Below are 22,227 nucleotides of genomic sequence, written 5' to 3'. Positions count from 1 at the left end.
ATAATATAAATATAAAGTATAATATAAAGTATAATATTATGCGGCCCAGCCTCACCCAGACTCTGCCTCCAGCGACCCCCAGGTAAATTGTGTTTGGGACCCCTGGCCTAAACCGATCAGAGTCACCATTCCCAGGTCAATCTTTCTTGGTGATTACTTTTTCTGAGTTGGCTCCAAAATGATTTCAGTAGGAAACAATTTCAAAGCCAGTTGAGTCTTTCTTTCTAATTCACTGTCCAGTTGGGGAATTCAGAAAAAGAAACTCCTGGGACATTATTTTACTGAATAAACCACATTGGCACAGAAGAAGCAAAACCAGCTCTGGATTTCCCACGCAAAAGCAAGCATAATTCATTCTCCCTTTCCCTTTCCCCATAGTCCATTATGTCCACCAATCTCTTCAGTTCATTTGGTTATGGGAACTGGCTGGCCACATCCTGGGACAGCTACTCGGGTTGTCCTTGAGGGGGGGATCAATGTCTCCCAGGAACCAATGATGCTCGGAGGCCATTCCCCCCCACCCTTGCATTCGAATCAACCCCCACCTTTGTCAAGCTGCAAGCGAAGCAGAATGTAGGCGAAGGTTCGAATCAGTCTTGATACTCATCTTCCCAGACAGGGAGCAATAAATACAATAGCAATGGCAGGGCTTCTCCTTATCCTTGTGGAATGGAATGGAATGGAATGGAATGGAATAGAATAGAATAGAATAGAATAGAATAGAATAGAATAGAATAGAATAGAATAGAATAGAATAGAACAGAAGATATGGAATGGGATAGGATGGGATGGGATGGGATGGGATGAGATGGAAGGGAAGGGAAGGGAAGGGAAGGGAAGGGAAGAGAAGAGAAGGGAAGAGAAGAGAAGAGAAGAGAAGAGAAGAGAAGAGAAGAGAAGAGAAGAGAAGAGATGATATGGAACAGGACAGAATAGAATAGAATAGAATAGAATAGAATAGAATAGAATAGAATAGAATAGAATAGAATAGAATAGAATAGAATAGAATAGAATAGATGATATGGAATGGGATAGGATAGGATAGGATGGAATGGAATGGAATGGAATGGAATGGAAGAGAAGAGAAGAGAAGAGAAGAGAAGAGATGATATGGAATGGGACAGGATAGAATAGAATAGAATAGAATAGAATAGAATAGAATATAGATGATATGGAATGGGATAGGATAGGATAGGATGGAATGGAATGGAATGGAAGAGAAGAGAAGAGAAGACAAGACAAGAGAAGACAAGAGATGATATGGAACGGGACAGGATAGAATAGAATAGAATAGAATAGAATAGAATTCTTTATTGGCCAAGTGTGACTGGACACACAAGGAATTTGTCTTGGTGCAAATGCTCTCAGGGTACATGAAGGAAAAGATACATTCGTCAAGAGTCAAGAATATGAAATATCCCAAAGGCAGTGGCTGCTGGCTGAGTTTTTCTTGTGAGAAGGTTGTAGGGAGCTTTTCGTGGAATCGCTTATAGCTCTTGAACTTGGATTGAATAACAGAATAACAGAGCCGTGGTGGCGCAGTGGTTAGAGTGCAGTATTGCAGGCTAATTTTGCCCACAGCCAGGAGTTCGATCCTGTTGTGGCTCTGGGTGGACTCAGCCCTCCATCCTTCCAAAGTTGATAAAATGAGGACCCAGATTGTTGAGGTCAATATGCTGACACTGTAAACCGATCTGTAAAGCGCTATAGAGCGGTATATAAGGCTAAGAGCTGGCATAGTGGCGCCGTGGTTAGAGTGCAGTACTGCAGGCTACTTCTGCTGACTGCTGGCTGAATGCAGTATTTGATAGTTCGGATCTCACCAGGCTCCAGGTTCACTCAGACTTCCATCCTTCTGAGGTAGCCAGATTGTTGGGGACAAGAGGCTGATTCTGTAAACCGCTTAGAGAGGACTGTGAAGCAATATATAAATCTAACTACTATTGCTATCACAGAGTTGGAAGGAACCTTAGAGGTTCACTACCCAAACCCCTGCTCAAGCAGAAACTCTGTGGTATTTCAGACAAATGGTTGTCTCTTCTTAAAAACCTCCAGTGATGGAGCACCCACAATTTTTGGAGGCAAGTCACTCCAATGGTTTATTGTGCTCACTGTTAGGAAATTCCTCCTTAGTTCTAGGTTGCTTCTCTCCTGGATTAGTTTCCACCCACTGCTTCTTGTCCTTCCCTCGGGTGCTTTGGAGACTAGCTTGACTCCCTCTTCTTTGGGGCAGCCCCTGAGATACTGGAACACTGCTATCATGTCTCCCTTAATCCTCCTTTTCATTAAACAAGACATACTCAATTCAAACGTTCTTTGTAAGTTTTAACCTCCAATCCTCTGGTCATCTTTTCTTTTTGTAAAAAGTTTTTTTTATGTTTTAACAACAAACATAAACAAACATAAACTCAAAACAACAAATAAAATCTTCTTTCAATTATACAGTGTGTCGGTTGGTCCATATCTCTTGTGCACAATATCTATCGTCTTTCCCTCTTAGATTTAGATTTATATTCATATTATACTAATCAACTTCCCATATCATGTTATGTTTTCATTACACATCATCCTTAGACTTTAGTTGCAAGTTCACATCGTCCTTTTCAAGCAAATCTCAATTTTTTGCAAATACTAACTTACATGATGCTGTAATTCCTTCCATAATAATCAATTATAAGATATCACGACCATTATTTTATATTTACTATTATATTGCCCTCTGATCGTCTTTGTTTTTCTTCTCTTCACTCTTTTTTTGGGGGGAGGGTTGGATTCTTTCCTGACCAACAGACGAAAGGAATCCCAGTCGCAAGAAGATCACAACAGCAGGCTGAGGGCCACGGTGGAGGAGTTGCAGGCGGCCAGCCTGCTTCAGGAGGAAATGATAAAGGAATCCAGTAGCCAGATTGATTATCTGAAAAAATTGGTCCAGGGCCACGATGAGGTGTTTGAACAGCTCCGCAATCTTCTCCTGCACTACGAAGGGGGTCCAGACCGGAAGACGTATGGATACGAAAGTGTTGCCAGTCTCCGCATCTCCTACCTGCCCGCTGCTTTCGCCAGGATTCTCCAGGACTTTGAAACGGAGGTGTTGCGTTTGAAATCCAAGTTTGTCCCAGTACGTGATTTTTTCCCCCCCTCTTAAGTTGCTTATCTTCACCCCAAATTTGGAAATGAACAGGTAGCGCATCGACTTACGATCACAACTGAACCCAATGTTTATGTTGTTGGGTGACAGAGGTGGTATTCAGCAGGTTCTGACCCGTTCTGGAAAACCGGTAGCGGAAATTTTGAGTAGTTCGGAGAACCGGCAAATACCGCCTCTGACTGGAGATTTTACAGTATCCTTCCCCGCCCACGCCCACCAAGCCACGCCCACAGAATCGGTGGTAAAAACATGTGAATCCCACCACTGCTGGGCGAGACAGTGGTGAAGTGAATTATTTGCCCCATTTTATGACCTTTGTTGCTGGGAAACTTCCCTTAGTTTATGACCAGATTGAGCCCAACGTTTCTGCTGCTAAGCAAGACACTTGTTAAGTGAATTCACCACCGCCGTCGTTAAGTTAGGAATATGGTTGTGAAGTGAATCCAGCTTCCCACATGGACTTTGCTTGTCGGAAGGTTGCAAAAGGGGATCGCATGACACACACACACCCCGGACATTGCAACCATCATAAAGAGGAGTCAATTTCCAAGCATCTGAATTTTGATCACATGACCATAGGGACATTGCAATGGTTGTAAGCAGTGGTGGGATTCAATTTTTTTTTACTACCAGTCCTGTGGGCGTGGCTCGGTGGGCATGGTTTGGTTTGGCGGGTGTGGCTTGGTGGGTGAAGGGGAAGGATACTGTAAAATCCCCATTCCCTCCCCACCCCACTAACCTGCTTTCCAGCTCTGTTTTCCTGTGCAGGGCAACGAAAGAAGAGCCAGCCAATCAGCTGGGACTCAATGGGAGGCAGAGAATAGAGGGGGCGGGGCCAGTCAGAGATGATATTTGCCGGCACTCAAAATTTCCGCTACCGGTTCTCCAGAACTGGTCAGAACCTGCTGAATACCACCTCTGGTCATAAGCAAGGGTGGGATTCTACCAGTTCGGCCCAGTTCAGGCAAACCAGTAGCTCCGGCGTTCATTTGGCCCTGCCCACTCGCCCCTGCCCTAGTCTGTCCTTTATTTCTGTGTTTTGCAGCTCAGCTGATTCACGCGGTATAGCAGTTTTGCTGCACCTCAGCTGTTTTGCTCACTGGGGCTGCAGTGGAAGGGAAATATTAAAGCTAAAAATTGGAGCTTTTCAAATGCTGCATGTGTGCGTTTGAACCGGTTGTTAAACCGGTTGAATCCCACCACTGGTCATAAGTGTGAAAAATGATCATAAGTCACTTTTTCCAATGCCGTTGTAACTTAAAACGGTCACTAAATGAACTGTTGTAAGCAGAGGACCACCCGTAGTCAGAGAAAACAGGAGTGAGGGACCATCTAATGCTATCTTATGGAAATGTAGATGGAATTCCTCAGAAAACACGTTATCAGCCCTGGCAAGAGGAGGAAGTAAATATTGATTGAGGCAGAATGAAAATGATTGTCAGTGTAAGTGTAAAAACAGATACTCAACAAACGTGAGGCTACTCCTCTTATCTGTCTCAGCATCCACGTTTCACAAACGGGCCACAGCCCTCTGAGTGCTGAGGAAAAGTCTTTGTCATTTACGCCATATAGTTGCTTGTATTAAAATACATTTTAATTATCCGTAACTTGTGACATTTTTATCAGCTGGAAGAGCAAATGGATATGATGCAGAGAGAATCACAGTCGAAAACTGAAATTTTGCTCCAGCAGCATCAGGACAGGTATGCCGTTTCCGGTTTCTTCGTTTTGAATGTATTTCCTATCACTTTCCTGTCACTCACCAAGAAAGTTCCCACAGCAGGTTACAGATGGTCCTCGACTTACCACCACGATGGGGGAGGAAAAGTAGGATTGCCAAGAAAGGCAGTGTGATGACCCAGGGCACGGCACAGAGGTCACACAGGCAGCTGGCAGTTCAAACCACCCCTTTATATTGCTCCAAATTTCTCCAAATGCTCCCACCTTTCTGGCAAGTCCCAGAACAAAGTGATCTCTCTCTCTCTCACACACACACACAGACACACATGCCTCAACAGCCTCTGGCTGCAAGTAGTCCGCCCCGATGCTGTGAGCACCACGGCTGCAAAGCAAGAAATCCAGCAAGAATGCAAGGAATCCAAGAAAGTTCCAACGTTGGCACTCAACACTCCTGGAATTCAGCATTCGTTCCCGACAAATGCCTCTCCTCGCAGCGTCTCCTTAAGTCTCTGTCTCCGGGTGCCTTGTGAAGAGGGGTGGAGTGCTCTCCCTACAAGCAGCCGGGTCAGTCTGTGCTGTTCTCCCCTTCTCTCCACTCTCCGTGCTCATAGATCAGGAGCGGGTGGTCCTTGCTCATCGCCTGAGCTCTGTCTCTCATGTTCGCTGCTTAGCCTCTGTTGGTCATCCTGTCCCTCTTCCTCCCTGCTTACAAGCTGTCCCAATCTCGAAAGGGCCCGGCCTGACTGGGCTTGCTCCTCCCCATTTTCCTCCCAAGCCAATGAAGCCGCCCTCCCCCCTCGATCTCCGTCTGGCTTCCCCATTGACTTCGCTTGTCCGAAGGTCGCAAAAGGGGATCGACACGACCCTGGGACATTGCGATCATCATAAATGTGACCCAGTTGCCGAGCGCCTGAACTTTGGTCACATGATCCTGGGGATACTGCAAAGGGGGCAACGATTAAAAAACAGTCATAAGTCACATTTTTCAGCGTCGACCGGTCACTAAATGAACCATTGTAAGTCGAGGACTACCTGTGTATCTTCTCATGGCAAAAATCTTTTCCTATTTGCCGTGTTTTATCCTAGATTTCTAACTTGATCCTGCTAAAGCACAGGGAGAGGTAATCGGCGCATTAGACCGCAGGTGCTTTATCGCTATTACCTTATGGTCATTTTCGTGTTCATTTTGTTTTAATAACAGTATTGAGAGGCTGATCGGTGAACATGAGCAGGATTTGGAAGTACTGAGGGAGGCAGCGAAGGCTTCCCACAGCCACGCCAGCAACATTCAAAGCCAGATGGAAATCATTCAGTACGTAAAACACTTCCAAAGGGGCAACCCACCAAATGTTCCCGAGCAGAGTTTTATGAAACTTGGCCACTTTAAGACCTGCCGAGTTCAACTCCCAGAATTTCCCAGCCAGCACATCTAAAGCAAATCAATGGTGGGATTCAAAGTTATTTTTACTACCGGTTCTGTGGGCGTGGCTTGGTGGGCGTGGCAGGGAGAGGTTACTGCAAAAATCTCCACTCCCTCCCCACCCCCACTAACCTGCTTTCCAGCTCCGTTCTCTTGTACAGGACAACCAAAGAAGATCCAGACAATCAGCTGGGACTCAATGGGAGGCAGAGGATAGATGGGGTTGGCGGGACCAGTCAGAGGTGGGATTTGCCGGTTCTCCAAACTACTCAAAATTTCCGCTACCGGTTCTCCAGAACTGGTCAGAACCGGCTGAATACCCATCTCTGAAGCAAATGCCCCAAAGTTGCTTATTCCAAAGGGCAACTGAACGTCCTTGTTTTGTCTCCTTTGAAAACCTTTCTCTTCTCATCCAACAAGCTTCTTCAAACATATCTCAAAGGCAAAATCCACTTGCCCTTTGGGGTGGGTGGGGGATGGGGGAAGCACCTTGGGGACAATCGTCACCGGGATGATTGACAATCTCCACAGACATTCAGCTGAGAATGTAAGACACCCAGTCTGGCCATCGGAACTCTTCTTTCAGGCATCCCAGCCAAAGAATGAAAGAGAAAGCCTTAAGCCCAGCATGGTGACCTCCCTTCAGGGTCTTTGTCCCGAAGTCCTGGACCTCGGAGGCATAGAAGGCGCAAGGCGCAACGGCCTGCATGAATGGACATACCTGTTTCCTTCCCCCGCCCCCGCAACCATTTATCAAGCTCTTCAAACTGCACGTACAATATTTATTTGCCATAACTGCAAAACTGCAGGAGTGGTTGCGGTGGCAGGGGAGTGGAATTCTACCGGTTTGGAACGGTTTTATAGAACCGGTTGTTACAATTCTGCACAGTTTGGAGAGCTAGCAAATCATGTCCCTGGCTGGCCCCGCCCCTCTCTGCCCCTCCCCTCCCAGTCAGTCCTTATCGCGCATTCACAACATCGCTGACTGTATCCTCCCCCGCCCAGTATTAAGGTATTTCTTTTTTCTCTCCTCCCAACGATCAGCTGTTCCGATGATCAGCTGTTCCAGGATCCCCATTGCTGTCTGACTGCTTCGCCCAGGAGGCTTCCCGGAGGCCTCAGAGGCAAAATGGTGCGCATGGAGGGGTTGGGGGACACGGAGGGAATCCTGCTCCGCCCTGTGCCCCATTTTTTGTCTTCCTGGGCCCCAGGGAAGCTTTCTGGGACTAAAAACACCCCCCCAACAGGCTTCCCTGAGGCCTAGGAGGCAAAAAAATGGGGGCGGGGGTTTTGCTGCAAAAATGAAAGGAAGGAAGGAAGGAAGGAAGGAAGGAAGGAAGGAAGGAAGGAAAGAAAGAAAGAAAGAAAGAAAGAAAGAAAGAAAGAAAGAAAGAAAGAAAGAAAGAAAGAAAACCCACCCACCCAGTCACATGGTCATGCCCACTTAGTCACGCTCACATAGCCACAGCCACAGGATCGGTTGTTAAAAAATTTGAACGCCACCCCTGTGCAGTGGCCCGGAGGTGGAGCTCTCGCCTCACAATCAGGATCCTAGGTAGAGGCCGATATTTCTCTCTCTGGGCACACCAAGAATATATCTGCTGAACAAAAACTCCGTATTGGGGACAGGAAGGGCACCCGGCCATTAAAACACTCGGCCAGCTGCATTCAGTTGCCTAGACTCCTCCCTGCAAGGGATTATGGGGTCGTTAAAAGAGGATAATAACTGGATTTCTGGCAGTGATTTGTCACATCTCCTTGTCTGCTTAGATTGCAGGCATCATTCTCACCTTTATAACCATGCGGTCTGCTCCTGAATATTTTAGATTCCCATTTGGGTTTGATTTCCTTTCTTTATTCTCAGAGAACAAGCCAAAAATCAGAAATCTCTGTATTTGCGCCAGATCAGTCAGCTGGAAGGCACGATTTCACAACTGCGCTCTGAGCTACGGGAAGCCATGAGGATGTCCCAGGATAAGGTGAGTGTAAGAGGGTTCGTGACCTTTGAAATGTGGGCGAAATTCACCCTGATGATTATAAACACAGCTCATTTCCTGACCACAGGTAGTCCTCAACTTACAACAGTTCATTTAGTGACCGTTCAAAGTTACAACGGCTCTGAAAAAAAGTGTGTTTTTCACACTTAGGACCGTTGCAGCATCCTGTGGTCACGTGATCAACATTCAGATGCCAGGCAACGGGCTCCTATTTATGACCATTGCAGCGTCCTCTTTAGTGACCTCCTGGCAAGCAAAGCCAACGGGGAAGCCGGATTCACCATACCAACTTTTTACTAACGTAACGGCCACAGCGACTCACTGAACCACTGGGACTAGAAAGGTCGTAAAGTGGGACAAAATTCATTTAACCACTGTCTCGCTTAGCGACATAAATGCCGGGCTCAGTCATAAGCTGAGGACTGTCTGTATTCTGAGGCACTGTAAAAAAAAAAAATCACCAGTGCAAGTTGCCCTCAAGTTACGAGGCGTTGCTTAGCGTTTGTTTGAAATGCTTGAGCAGGGGGTTCGGCTAGAAGACCTCTAAGGTCCCTTCCAGCTCGATTCTGAATCTAATTGATTTGAAATTTCAAGGGATCTACCTGTGGGGGTTTCAGAGTTCACCAGGGAGAAAAGACGACTCTTAATGGCCTTCCAGAAGCCCATGAGAGTCAGGGATGCTCTGAATTTCCTGAGGAAACCAAACTGGACATTTTGTTGGTAGCTGGTCTTTCTTTTTTTTTTCCTTTTTTTCCCCTTTCCGGACCACTCTTCCTATCTTGTAAAATTATTTCCAGCTTCGCTTCTGTCAAAAACCTGCGGAGTTTCACCATTTGCAATTCTTCCTCTCAAGAAGCTTGTATGTGTCATATCAAGACACAGATACATCCAGGACTGAATATTTTCTAAAAATGAAAGATGAGGGGTTCATCCCAGAGAGCACCTGAGGCACTCCTTGGTAGCGTAAACTGAAATCTTTTAACAGCTGCTCTATGTCCAGGGGTAGGCTGCCCTCAATAACCTCAGAAAGACTAGAATAATAAACCTTTTTTTGAGGCTTTTTTCCTTTCTGGGCGTTCAGCCAAGGGCATTTCACACCTCGTAAAAGTGTTGCAAGCTAGATAAACAATCCATTCAGCTCTTGAGAGAGAGAGAGAGAGACACAGAGAGAGAGAGAGACAGAGAGATTGAGAAAAATCAGATAATATAGCCATTAGCCTCCGAGGAGATTAATTCTCAAATAATAAGAATCACGTAACTCACCAGAAACTCCACTAAGATCCCTCTCACAGTCACTGCTATTAAGCCTGGCTTCACCCAGTCTTTTATTTAAGTATTAAATTAAATGCACAAAATAATAAACCACTTTTTGGTATATTACCTTTTTTTAGGTAATTAGGGCAAAGAAGCGAAGTCAAGTTGGCCACACCCCAGTCCCATGACCACCTAGCCATGCCCACCTGGCCAGTTATTAGGGCAGAGAGCCCCTTGATAAAATGTTTGAAGCCCACCCCTGTCTATTTCCCTACCTGCCATCTAAAGACTGAGTCTAGACTCTGTGACTTTAACATCAGCCAACTATTTCTTACCATTTTGGTGGCCTAGCTAGGTGAAGAGTTCTAGTGTAGCGGGGTTCCAACTCCCAGTGCAAACAAGCGAAGCCCCATCCGTGGGATCCAGGTAGCATGTGAACCAGTGGTGGGATTCAAATATTTTACTACCGGTTCTGTGGGCGTGGCTTGGTGGGTGTGACTTGGCTTGGTGGACATGGCAGAGGAAGAATCCTGCAAAGTCCCCATTCCCTCCCCACTCCAGGGGGAAGATTACTGCAAAATCTCCCCTCCCCACCCCAATAACCTGCTTTTCAGCTCTGTTCTCCTGTGCAGGGCAACTAAAGAAGTCCCAGTTGATCAGCTGGGACTTGGGAAGCAGAGAATAGATGGGGGTGGGGCCAGTCAGAGTTGGTATTCCAAACTACTCAACATTTTCACTACCGGTTCTCCGAACTACTCAACATTTCCGCTACCGGTTCTCCAGAACTGGTCAGAACCTGCTGGATACCACCTCTGATGTGAACCCACACCCCCTCCGATCCATGGAAAAACTTCTCTCCACAGAACCAGTCTCTGGTGCCCCAAAGATTAGACTATTCCAGAGAACCCGGATCTTAAACACATTTCTTTTATGACATTTCTGGCAGGCTTTATAGTGATAACGTCATCCTACTATGAATTTTAAAATGAGGGAAACTCATCCCTGCATTGCCCACCCAACTTCAGTCACACCGGATTCCGCATAATTATTGTTAATTATTACTGCTTCCCTACTACACGGATACACTGGACGGAAGAAATTTCAGTTACTGGTCTATGCCTACTCGGAAATAATCCCTGGTTAGTTCAATAAGCTTTCTCCAAGATTTCCGACATGCACAGAATGGTGGCTTAATTTGTTGTCATATTTATTTCAACTATATGTACTATTGGAATTGAAATCTTTCTGTATTTTTCTCAAAATTCCCGGATAGACCATGAACAATACTAGTCTGACAGGTTTCTAATAAGTACTACAGTAGTTTGGAGGTTTTTAACAAGAAATTGGACAACCATTTGTCTGAAATGGTTATAGAGTCCTCCAAGGTCCCTTGTTCTGTTAAAATTCTGTTAATTAGCCTTTGATCTGCTCATTATTTCTGAGCTGGTTTATACTGAGATGAAGGTATCTGCAGGTTGTGGTGGGGAAAAAAAAAATCAAGATGGCAGCTATGGCAATGTGATTGAAGCGCTACCTGGTTTTCGTGTGTGACCAGACACAACTTCCATCACACCATCTTCAGTGGACACCCTTGTGTTGGTGCATGGACGAGCACCTGTGATGACCCAGGGTGGGATACAAAACAAACACAGTCACAGAAAACAGGTGAAGCCCCCTTTATTCCTTCACTTTGCTTCCAAGCTCCGAATATCTTTGATGGAAGACAAAAAAACTCCCACACAGTTACACGAAGAAGGAAAAAAGCAACACAAACCAGGCAAGATAAGGGCTGGAGGATGTCCACAGATAACGCACACTGGGAAGGATGCCAAACTCAGAGAGGAACTATGCACTAGAGATGTTTACATGCTTTGTTTCCAGCATTTGCCAGTACGCAGGTTCAAACTCTTATTCAGTTGTCACAACTGCAGCCCATGAAGAGGATCAAGGCCCTTTCCTCCCCCATAGACCACACCATTCACGTTTCTCTCTTATCCTTTCCTCCCTACATGCCCTAGGATGGAGAGGGGATGGGCCTGGGTCTTCCTCTGACTGCCCAGCCGGCCTCTGCCCTTCCCCAGCCTCCTCCACAACCTCCGGAGCCACACTTCCACTCTCTGTGGGCTGTTCCTCCCCTCCCTCAGAGTCAGTCTCCACCAGGGGCACGACAACACGTAGTATGGTTGATGTTAGTTGTGGATACCTAGAATTTTTGGCCGCAGTACAGAGGTGTATTTGAGTGGTGCGGTGGCCTAGAGGTGGAGCTCTCAACTCACAATCAGAAGGCTGTGAGTTCGATCGTAGATAGAGGCAGATTTTTCTCTCTCTGGGCACAATGAGAATGTAACTACTGAATATAATTCCACATTGGTGACAGGCAGTGGTGGGATTCATTTTTTTTTTTTACTACCGGTTCTGTGGGCGTGGCTTGTTGGGTGTGGTCGGGGAAGGATACTGTAAAATCTCCAGTCAGAGGTGGTATTTGCTGGTTCTCCGAACTATTCAAAATTTCCACTACCAATTCTCCAGAATTGATTAGAACCTGCTGAATACCACCTCTGGCGACAGGAAGGGCATCCGGCCAGTCAACACTCAGCTCCATTCAGTTGCCCAGACTCCACCCCACAAGGGATTATGGGGTCGTTAAAAGAGGATGATGAGTACTGAGGTGCATTATTGAATTATTTACCGCCTCCTGAATGAAACTTGAAAAAATCAAAGCTGTCACACTTCTAGTCCAGGTAGTTCTCCATTTACAATGGCACTGAAAAAAGTGACTTATGATGCTTTTTCACATGTGCAGCATCCCCAGGGTCACGTGATCAAAATTTGGACGCTTGGCAACTGGCTCACACTTATGACGGTTCCAGTGTCCCAGAGTCACGTGATTCCCCTTTTACGACCTTCTGACAAGCAAAGTCAATGGGGAAGCCGGATTCACTTAACAACCACGTCACTAACTTCAACAGCTGCAGTGATTCACTTCACCAGGGTGGCAAGAAAGGTCATAACATGGGGCAAAATTCTCTTAGTGACTGCCTCACTTAGCAACCCAAATTTTGGGCTTCACTGTGGTCGTTCGTCTACTTTTACCAGCGTAGCGGGAAGGATTAAATGTTGTTAAAGATGGTGAATGAAGTTAAACTCCAGAATTCCAACATTTTGGTCGGTGCATTCCACACATTGTGAAAATTATAGGTTGAAGGTTAAAAAGACTCCCAAGTTGGTACTTGATTTGTGATGTCTTCATGGATGTGGACAATCATGGATGTGGTGGCTCGGTGGCTCGGTCAATCAGAAAGGTCGGCAATTCGGTGGTTCAAATCCCTAGCGCCGCATCACGGAGTGAGCTCCCATGACTTGTCCCAGCTTCTGCCAACCTAGCAGTTTGAAAGCATGTAAAAAGTACAAGTAGAAAAATAGGGACCACTTTGGTGGGAAGGTAACAGCATTCCATGCGCCTTCGGTGTTTAGTCATGCTGGCCACATGACCACGGAGACGTCTTCGGACAGCGCTGCCCCTTCAGCTTTGTAACGGAGATAAGCACCACCCCCTAGAGCTGGAAACGACTAGCACGTATGTGAGAGGGGAACCTTTACCTTTTAATTCTCCTTTGCTGCCTTCTAAGATATTTTTCCTGGTGGTCTCTTAGCCAGCTCTTAACTAGATCTGGCCAGGTTTAGCTTTTTCAGCTCAACAAAAGCCAGCTAAGCATTCCCACTTTCTTGAGCCAAGCTACAAAGTGAAGTAAAAAAAATAAAAACTCTGAGATTCTTAGGAACCTGCATTCTGTGCCCCCTCTGAGGGTCATTTCTGAGTGTGTTTTTGTGTTAATGCTTTAGATAGAAGATCTGGAGAAGCAGCTGCACCTGGTTCACTCTGAGATGACTGACGCTCAGATTGAAAGGGATCAATACAGCCAAGAATCTGGAAACTTAGATGATGAGGTTCAGCAATTGTTGGTAGGAATCTGACACAGCTCACAGCCTCAATTTTTTTAAAAAAAAAGGCTTTTGTAAATCTCGGGGTTCATAATTGAGCTAAGTCGGTCAAATTCCATGACTTTACGAGGAGCTCAGGTCATTAGATCTTACAGTAGAGGACCAAACGCATCTTCATGATAATGTCACACAATCATACTTTCCACTTCAGAGGCACTGACTCTGGAGCCCTTCGCAACCGACCAATCAAGTGTCCGTGGGGTGTAGGTAAAGAGTTGCAAATTTACTCCCACTCCCCCTTTTGTCACACTGCTTGTTGCTTAAGAGATTATGAGTCTAGAGTTGCTTCCTTCTGCCTTTCCTTCAGTGGTGGGATTCTATTAGTTTCCCTACCAGTTCAGTGATCACACACTGCGAGCGCCTGCAGCTTCCCAAACACCAGCTGAGGCTCTGCCACGCCAATCAGCTGAGACAATAAAGAACAGAAAAGTGCAGGGTTGAGTAGGAGGACCGATGCTTCACTTTTCTTTTCTTTCAGCTGATCATCGGAGCTTTTTTTTACTACTGCTTTGGTCTAACTGGCAGCCATTTTTGCTATCGGCTCAGGCAAACCGGGCCGAACCGGTAGCATTTCACCACTGCTTTCTTCCCTGGCATATGTGCGTGGAGTACATATTCTTGATTATACTTTTATTTTATTTTTTATTTATTTATCAAACTTGCATGATGCCCATCTCACTAAAGGCAACTTTATCTACATGCACCTCTTGGTACAATGTAGCTAATTAAGTACTTTACTTATCTCTATAGAGGCTGTTGTTAAATAAATCTTATTTGTGTTAATTGTTCAATGTTTTATATGTGTATGTATATGTGTGCGTGTGTAATATCTATATATGTATGCATATATATATATATGCATATATATATATATATATATATATATATATGGCATTCAGCATACATGTAAGTACCCATAAAACCTGAGAAAACACACACACACACACACACACACACACAAACACACACACACTCACACACACACACACACACACACACACACACACATATATATATATATATATAGTATTCGGCTTTGTTCGGGTATTTTCCCACGTCATTATAGTTGTGCTTCTAAAGTTGTAGCAACGTTTCACAGAAGCCTGATGATGGCAGATGAGATTCTGCTGAAACGTTGCTACAACTTGAAAAGCACAACTATAATAACATGGGAAAATACCCGAACAGAGCTGAATACCAGGTAGATAGATAGATAGATAGATAGATAGATAGATAGATAGATAGATAGAGATAGAGATAGAGATAGAGATAGAGATACAGATACAGATACAGATACAGATACAGATACAGATATATAGATACAGATACATATACACATACAGATACAGATACACATCCATCCATCTATCCATCCATCCATCCATCCATCCATCCATCCATCCATGCATACATATATATATATATATATATATATATATATATAGTGTGTGTGTGTGTATACCAGTGTATATACTGTATATCATTTTCATGCATATAGGGAACATTTCTTCTACCACAGTAAAGGGTTAAAAAAACGCCATTAGGTCCAATGAGAAAAATATTAAGAATATTTCAAGTTTATAAAGTGATTTTGGGACAAGGACTTAGCTCTATTCAATCCATTGTTTGGATACTCATGTGAAAGGAAAATAGATAGATAATAGATGATAGATGGATGGGTGGATGGATGGATAGATAGATAGATAGATAGATAGATAGATAGATAGATAGATAGATAGATAGATAGATAGATAGATAAAAAGGAAGGAAGGAAAAGAAAGAAAGAAAGAAAAAAGGAAGAGAAAGAAAGGAAGGAAGGAAGGAAGGAAGGAAGAAAGAAAGAAAAGGAAAGAAGGAAGAGAAAGACAAAGAAGGAAGAGAAAGAAAGAAAGAAAGAAAGAAAGAAAGAAAGAAAGAAAGAAAGAAAGAAAGAAAGAAAGAAAGAAAGAAAGAAAGAAAGAAAGAAAGAAAGGTCAGCTAGCAGTCTGAAGCAGAAGCCTGTTTTGGGGCATGAAAAGGAAGATGGTAAAAGAGATGAGTAGCAAGAGAGAAAGGAACCTGTTATCTTTACATCTCTTGCATGTTTTCTGCTGAAAACGTCTATTCTCACTTTTTTGCTGCTGCTAACCATTGCTTATTGTTATTTTCACTACGGAAAGAGGCATAAAAATTCAAGCAATGCAGTTCAGTTCAATCTCACACTGAGCTTGTAGCTTCAGAACCATCATTTTGGAGATAAGAGGACTCTCAGGAGAAAAAAAGACATTCTGGATCTAGTCCCAAGAAACCACCACGTTTCTGGAGTGACCAGCTGAACATTTTTTGCCTCCCAGACTAGGAAGATCCTCAGATATGTCTGCTTAGCAGATTGTAAAGCATACTAATTTTTCCTTTGAGCTTTATTTCATTGGCCATGCATAACTTGAGTGTGAAAATGTTTCATTTGCTTAGGATAGACTGCTCCTGGATTACAGGGTTATCCTCCATTTACGACAGTTATGACGACGCTGAAAAAAGTGGCTTATGACCGTTTTTCACCATTACAACCATATCAGAGTCCCCATGGTCATGTGATCAAAATTCAGACGTTTGGCAAGGGATTCATATTTATGACGGTTGCAATGTCTTGGGGTCATGAGATCAGCTTTTTGCAACCTTCTGACAAGAAAAATGGGGAAGCCGGATTCACTTAGCAACCGTGTGACTCATTTAACAATGGCAGAAGTCTGTGGAGATTCTCCGTTATCTGGTCATGGTTGTCCCAAAGGTGCTTTTTTCAAGAGGCCACTGGACTTCCTGGTTTTTCTTTGAAGAAGTTTCGCTTCTCATCCAAGAAGCTTCTTTGGCTCTTTCTTCTCTTATCCAAGAAGCTGAAGAAGCTTTTGAGATGAGAAGCGAAACCTCTTCAAAGAAAAACTAGAAAGTCCAGTTGCCTCTTAAAAAAGGAAAGCACCTTTGGGACTTTACAATGGCAGATTGACTCAGCAACCGTGTGCCTAATTTAACAACGGCAGATCCACTTAACAACAGTGGTGAGAAACAACGCACAATGGGACAAAACTTACTTAACAAATGTCTCATTTAGCAACAGAAAGGTTACCTGTACCTTACAGAGGCCTACCTGTACACCTTTCAGGCTTTATTTAAAGGGGTTTTATATTTTTCCCCCACATTCAGAGACGATGAAGCCTTGCTTAATGGGTTGCCTTGCCTTATAGGCTGAGCTCCACAAGAAAGACGTGGAGCTGAATCTGGAAAAGGAGCAGAATAAGAGGCTCTGGGATCGAGACACGGGGAGCAGCATCACCATAGACAATCTGCGGAGAGAGCTGGACAACAAAAACATGGAGTTGCAGCGCTTGGACTCCGTCGTCAGGTCCTTGCAGATGGACTGTGAAGGACAAATTCAGCGTCAGGTTAGAAAAGGAAGAAGGCCCCACCAGACCTGAGGAAAGCCCAGATCCTGAGCATTTCCCAAACTCCTAGAATACTTTATTTGGCCAAGCATGATTAGACACCCAAGAAACTTGGTCTCCGGTGCAGAAATTCTCAGGATATACAATGCAAAGCAACCAAGTATTAATAATTACACTATGATACCAATAACAGGGAGGTGGTAGACAAATTGAGAAGGATACTAGTAATACAGGTAGTCGACGTATGACCGCAATTTATGTTCTTAAGTAAGACATTTGTGAAGTGAGTTTTGCACCAATGGGGGTAGTAGAGAAGATGAGAAGGATACTACTGATAGGGGTAGTTTTTCGGCATAACGAGTAATGGATTTGCTTAACGGCTGGAGATATGCTTAGCAATCCTGGTGATTCTCTTAACAACCGTGGCAAAAACGGCCATAAAATGGAATTGGTTATATGGCTGACGCACTTTATGATGGTTGTGACTTATGACCATAATGGGCAGGCTCCATTGTGATCATAAGTTGAGGACTACTTGTATGAGCCGTGGTGGTGCAGTAGTTAGAATGTGCAGTATTGCAGGCCAGCTCACTGTTCACTGCCAGCAGTTCAATCCTGACTGGCTCAAGGTTCACTCAGCCTTCCATCCTTCCGAGGTGGGTAAAATGAGGAGTCAGATTATTGGCGGCAATAGGCTGACTCTGGAAACCTCTTAGAGAGGGCTGTAAAACACTGGGAAGCGGTATATAAGTCTAAGTGCTCTTGCTATTATTTTGCATGCTCTGTGTTTAAGAATATTAGAAGAAAGGACAGTGGAAGATTACGATGCTCTCATGGCAGGGGTCCCCAATCCACGGTCTGTGAACCAGTACCGGGCCATGGCATGCCAGAAACTGGGCCGCACAAGAAAGCAAAACTCCATCGGTATCCCACAAAACCGCACCCACTTCGGTTCATGGGAAAACTTCTCTCCACGGAACTGGTCCCTGGTACCCAGAAGATTGAAGGCCACTGCCTCATATCTATGGAGATTCTCAGCCATCCAGGTCATGGTTGTCCCAAAGGTGTTTTTTTCCCAAGGGACAATTGGACTTTCTGGTTTTTCTTGGAAGACGTTTCACTTCTCATCCAAGAAGCTTCTTCAGCTCTGACTGGATGGTGGGGAATGGAAGGATTGATACTCCTTGCAGACAGCTGGTCATTTGCTTCCCTTTAAAGGGTCCTTGAGGCCACTTGGAGGTTTATCCATGTTCTCAGGGTCACCTGAGTGGTGCAAATGGGTGTGGAGTCTCCTTGGAACTGTTGAAAGGATGTTTTTTGTAGACTAGAGATTGGTGATGTTGTATCCCTCCCGCTTTGTTGAGGGAGGCCTGTTCAGTTTTGACATAGATGGCCTTCTCCAATCTACAACATAGTCCTTTCAACAGTTCCAAGATGGCTCCACCCCTGTTTGCACCACTGAGGTGCAAAAGAATGCAAACGATCAGCTTCGAGCAATCACTAAGTGAACTGTTGTAAGTTGAGGACTACCTGTGCTGGCATGATAGGAGAATGCTCCAACCCTTTTACTAGCTGCCACATCAGTGAGTTTTTGTGAGTTAGGAGAGACGCTACCAGTCTCCCGGTTATTATTAAAATGCTGATTATGTACATAGGTGGAGAGAAAGAATTATGGCAGGACTCTGGTACGTTCCCCAGTTGAAGGAGGATTGCAAATTTCAGCTGGTTTCACACACACACACCAAAAAAGGTTTACTGCAGAACCTCATCTAGAGTAGAGAAATTTTGGTGAAAAGAAGAACTAGGGGAGACATGATAGCAATCTTCCAATATCTAAGGGGTTGCCACAAAGTAGAGAGAGTCAAGCTGTTCTCCCAAGCACCTGAAGGCAGGACAAGAAATAATGGGTGGAAACTAATCAAGGAGAGAAGCAACTTAGAACTAAGGAGGAATTTCCTGACAGTTAGAATAATTGATCAGTGGAACTACTTGCCTCCAGAAGTTGTGAATGCTCCAACACTGGAAGTTTTTAAGAAGAGATTGGATAACCATTTGTCTGAAGTGGTGTAGGGTTCCCTGTCTAAGCAGGGGGTTGGGCTAGATCACCTCCAAGGCCCCTTCCAATTCTGTTATTCTGTTCCAGGGGTCTTCAGACTTGACAGCTTTAAGACTTGTGGACTTCAACTCCCAGAATTCCTCCTCCAGTCATGTTAGGTCAGGAATTCTGGGAATTGAAGTCCACAAGTCTTAAACTTGCCCAGTTTGAAGACCTTTGCTCTATTCTCTTCTAAATTATTAGCCAGTGGTGGTAGGATTAAGGAAATGAGGCTCCCTCGGTCATGTGGTCCAGAGACAATCTCTGAGCCTGGTCTACTTATTACGATTTTTTTTTTAGTATTGATTGATTGATCGGATTTATATTGCCGCCCATTTGCCCATGGCAACTCAAGGCGGCCTACAAGGTATAAAACCACATTTAAAACAGTAAAACGAGTAAGAAGAATCAAATAAATTAATATAATAAAATCTCCCCCTCCCCATCTCCCACCTCAGCAACAGCAGATCATATGAGCCATTTAATGGGCTCCATCTTATTCTGGGTTCCCCAGGCCCGCTGGCAGAACCAGGTCTTCAGTACCTTCCGGAAGAGTGTTAGAGTGGGGGCCATTCTAATCTCTGGGGGAATGATGTTCCAGAGAGAGGGAGCCACCATGGAGAAGGCCTTTGTGAGGAGTAGAGTGGTGGTTTGTGTCTCCCAAGTCTTGTAGGCCAGAAACCAGGTTTCCCTTAAGCCGCTCCTCTTCCTAGTTCTGTTCCATTTGGGAATAATCTCCTTCGCTGCAGTGAAAGCATTGGGGAAAACAGTGTCTCTTTCCTTTTCCAGATGTCTGCAATTAAAGAGAGGAACGACAGCCTAGAGAGGGAATCTGCTATCTTGGCCCAGCTAAATTCAACCAAAGATAAGCTCCATAAAACTGTCCAAGATCTGAACGAAAGGAAATTAAGCCTGGATTCTGCAGAGAGGGTCATCGCTGAACTGAGATCCTCCCACCTGGAGAAGGAAAGAGTCATCGAACGCACCAACGATGAGATCGAGAAGCTGCGCGGACGGGTGGATAGCAAACGGGAGGAGTTCCAGCAACTGAAAAGTGAAAGCGATCTCTTGCGGAACGTGCAGTCCGACTGCGAGTCCCTGAAGGTGCAGCTGGTGGAGAAGGAGAAGGTGATTGAGATCCTCCAGAAGCAAATCGAGAGCATGACCGAGATCGTAAGCCAACATGGCCGGACAGCTGGCTCCATGGAGACAGAGAAGTCTCAGCTCATAAAAGAAGTCGGCGAGAAGAAGGTGGAACTCCAAGAAATGAAGGTGCCTTACTTTCACTGCCTTGCCTCTGCTGAAAGACGCATTTTTCTTTTTGATCCCAGGGAGTCCTAGACTTACGACTGCAATTGAGCCCGATGTTTCTGTTGCTAAGCGAGAAACTTTTTAAATAAACCCCATTTTACGGTCCCTAAATGAACTGTTGTAAGTCGAGGACAACCTGCAGTAGACTACCACTGGTTTTGAGATATGAAAACCACAGGCAGAGGTGGCATTCAGCCGGTTCTGACCAGTTCTGGAGAACCGGTAGCAGAAACTTTGAGTAGTTCAGAGAACCGGCAAATACCACCTCTGACTGGCCCCAGCCCGCATCTATTCTCTGCCTCCTGAGTCCCAGTTGATCAGCTGGGTCTTCTTTTATTGCCCTGCACAGGAGAACGGAACAGGAAAGCAGGTTAGTGGGGTGGGGAGGGAATGGAGATTTTGCAGTATCCTTCCTCTGGAGTGGGGTGGGAATGGCGTATCCTTCCCCTGCCATGCCCACCAAGCCACACCATGCCCACAGAACTGGTAGTAAAAAAAAATTAAATCCCTCTACTGACCACAGGGTATCACTTGGTCCTGGAAACACTAACTCTATCCCCTTCTCCTTGGCTGATGGCTCTGTCTTTTGACAGATGCCATGCAGTCATTGCACTGCACTAAAGCAGTAAGCCTTTCACCATTCCCATTCTTGAAAACAGCCACATTGAGATTGTTCAGGACGAAAACAGAGATGTGGGAGAAGGAACGGCAGAATCTGGAGGTAGAGTGAAATGAGGGTTCAGCCTAGAATCCCTACATAGTCACAAGCAAACTAAGTCCACCCCCCACTTGAGAGCCACTGTCCCTTATCTAACTCTACCCACGTGATGACCATTACTTGAGATGATGGCCGTGCATAATGAGGGAAGATACCCTTCTCTTAGCTAGAATGAAATATTTTGAGAAATATTTAAAAGGCAGAATAATTATATTTCCCTAAAGGAGGAATGGAGAAATATGCTCTTGGAGACAGAAAAAGACAGCCCCCACCTTTCTTAATAGCCCCCAGCAGATATTTTTTTGCCCATTAAGAAAGACTGGGCCATCCTATTTAGAAAAACAAAAGACCTTCAGCTCCTGGATGATGGGATTAAGACATGACCCTCCAGGACATAATAGGATTAACCCACGGGCCACAGAGCTCACTACATTGTACAGCCTCCTCAGGCAGGGGTCTTCAAACTTGACCACTTTAAGACTTGTGGACTTCAACTCCCACAATTCCTCCTTCAGTCATGTTAGTTTAGGAATTCTGGGAGTTGAAGTCCACAAGTCTTAAACTTGCCAAGTTTGAAGGGCATTGCATCAGCGTCCAAACTTCTACCAAACCTGAGAGCTCAGACAACCTACAGAGCCAGCTATGACCCTCTACAACAGCCAATAGAATGCCTGTTCTTGCACAGGAACAGGAAGCTCAAGTGCAAAGCCCAAGATAAAGTATAACTACTCCCCGCTCTCAACTCCACCTGGTCAGCTGCCCAGGACCACAAACCCACGTGGTTCCGCTTCCTCATTAAGCCATTTTTCCAATCAGCCTCCATGTTTCCAAGTGTCTATAAATCAGCTTAACAGGACCTTTCTTTTGTGTGTGTGTGTTTTTTTCCTCCCCCAACCTAGAATTTGCAAGAGAAGAAGGACAGCCAGATTCGCGAACTGGAGGCCAGCCTGAGCGACATGGAATTAGAAAAGGTGAAACTGATGAACGTGTGCTCGGAAAGGCTGCGGATCCTCAAAGAGATGAAACTGGAGCGAGAAGAACTTGTGAATGAAATCAAAGCCAGCCGCATTGAGCTCAGCGCCCTCGCAGGTGTTTGTCAATTTCATCGCTCTTTCTTGGAGTCTTTATTCTCCGATCCCCGAGACACGGGTTTTTCAACCTTGGCAAGCTTTAAGATGTGCGGACT

The 22,227-nt window shown here is 45.0% G+C and overlaps 1 protein-coding gene across 3 annotated transcripts in view; it reads left to right on the top strand.

The window, feature by feature from the left end:
* CCDC158 (coiled-coil domain containing 158) overlaps positions 1–22,227 on the top strand; it is a 61,813-nt gene that overhangs the window by 11,473 nt on the left and 28,113 nt on the right. For 2 of the 3 annotated variants that reach the window (XM_087935766.1, XM_087935765.1), the window contains exons 6-12: positions 2,791–3,118; positions 4,775–4,851; positions 6,030–6,140; positions 8,113–8,227; positions 16,720–16,917; positions 19,802–20,284; positions 21,941–22,130. In XM_087935766.1, the coding sequence (XP_087791892.1) occupies positions 2,791–3,118; positions 4,775–4,851; positions 6,030–6,140; positions 8,113–8,227; positions 16,720–16,917; positions 19,802–20,284; positions 21,941–22,130 (1,502 nt within the window). The remainder of the gene's footprint in view (positions 1–2,790; positions 3,119–4,774; positions 4,852–6,029; positions 6,141–8,112; positions 8,228–16,719; positions 16,918–19,801; positions 20,285–21,940; positions 22,131–22,227) is intronic. The other variant, XM_087935767.1, reaches the window with a different exon arrangement.

This window comes from Pseudonaja textilis, chromosome 6 (assembly GCF_049901715.1).
Source record: "Pseudonaja textilis isolate UNSWEBS1 chromosome 6, rPseTex1.2, whole genome shotgun sequence".
In the NCBI taxonomy this organism is placed as follows: domain Eukaryota; kingdom Metazoa; phylum Chordata; class Lepidosauria; order Squamata; family Elapidae; genus Pseudonaja; species Pseudonaja textilis.
The sequence above is the reverse complement of the archived record's forward strand: the minus strand, read 5'-3'. Positions and strand labels throughout refer to the sequence as shown.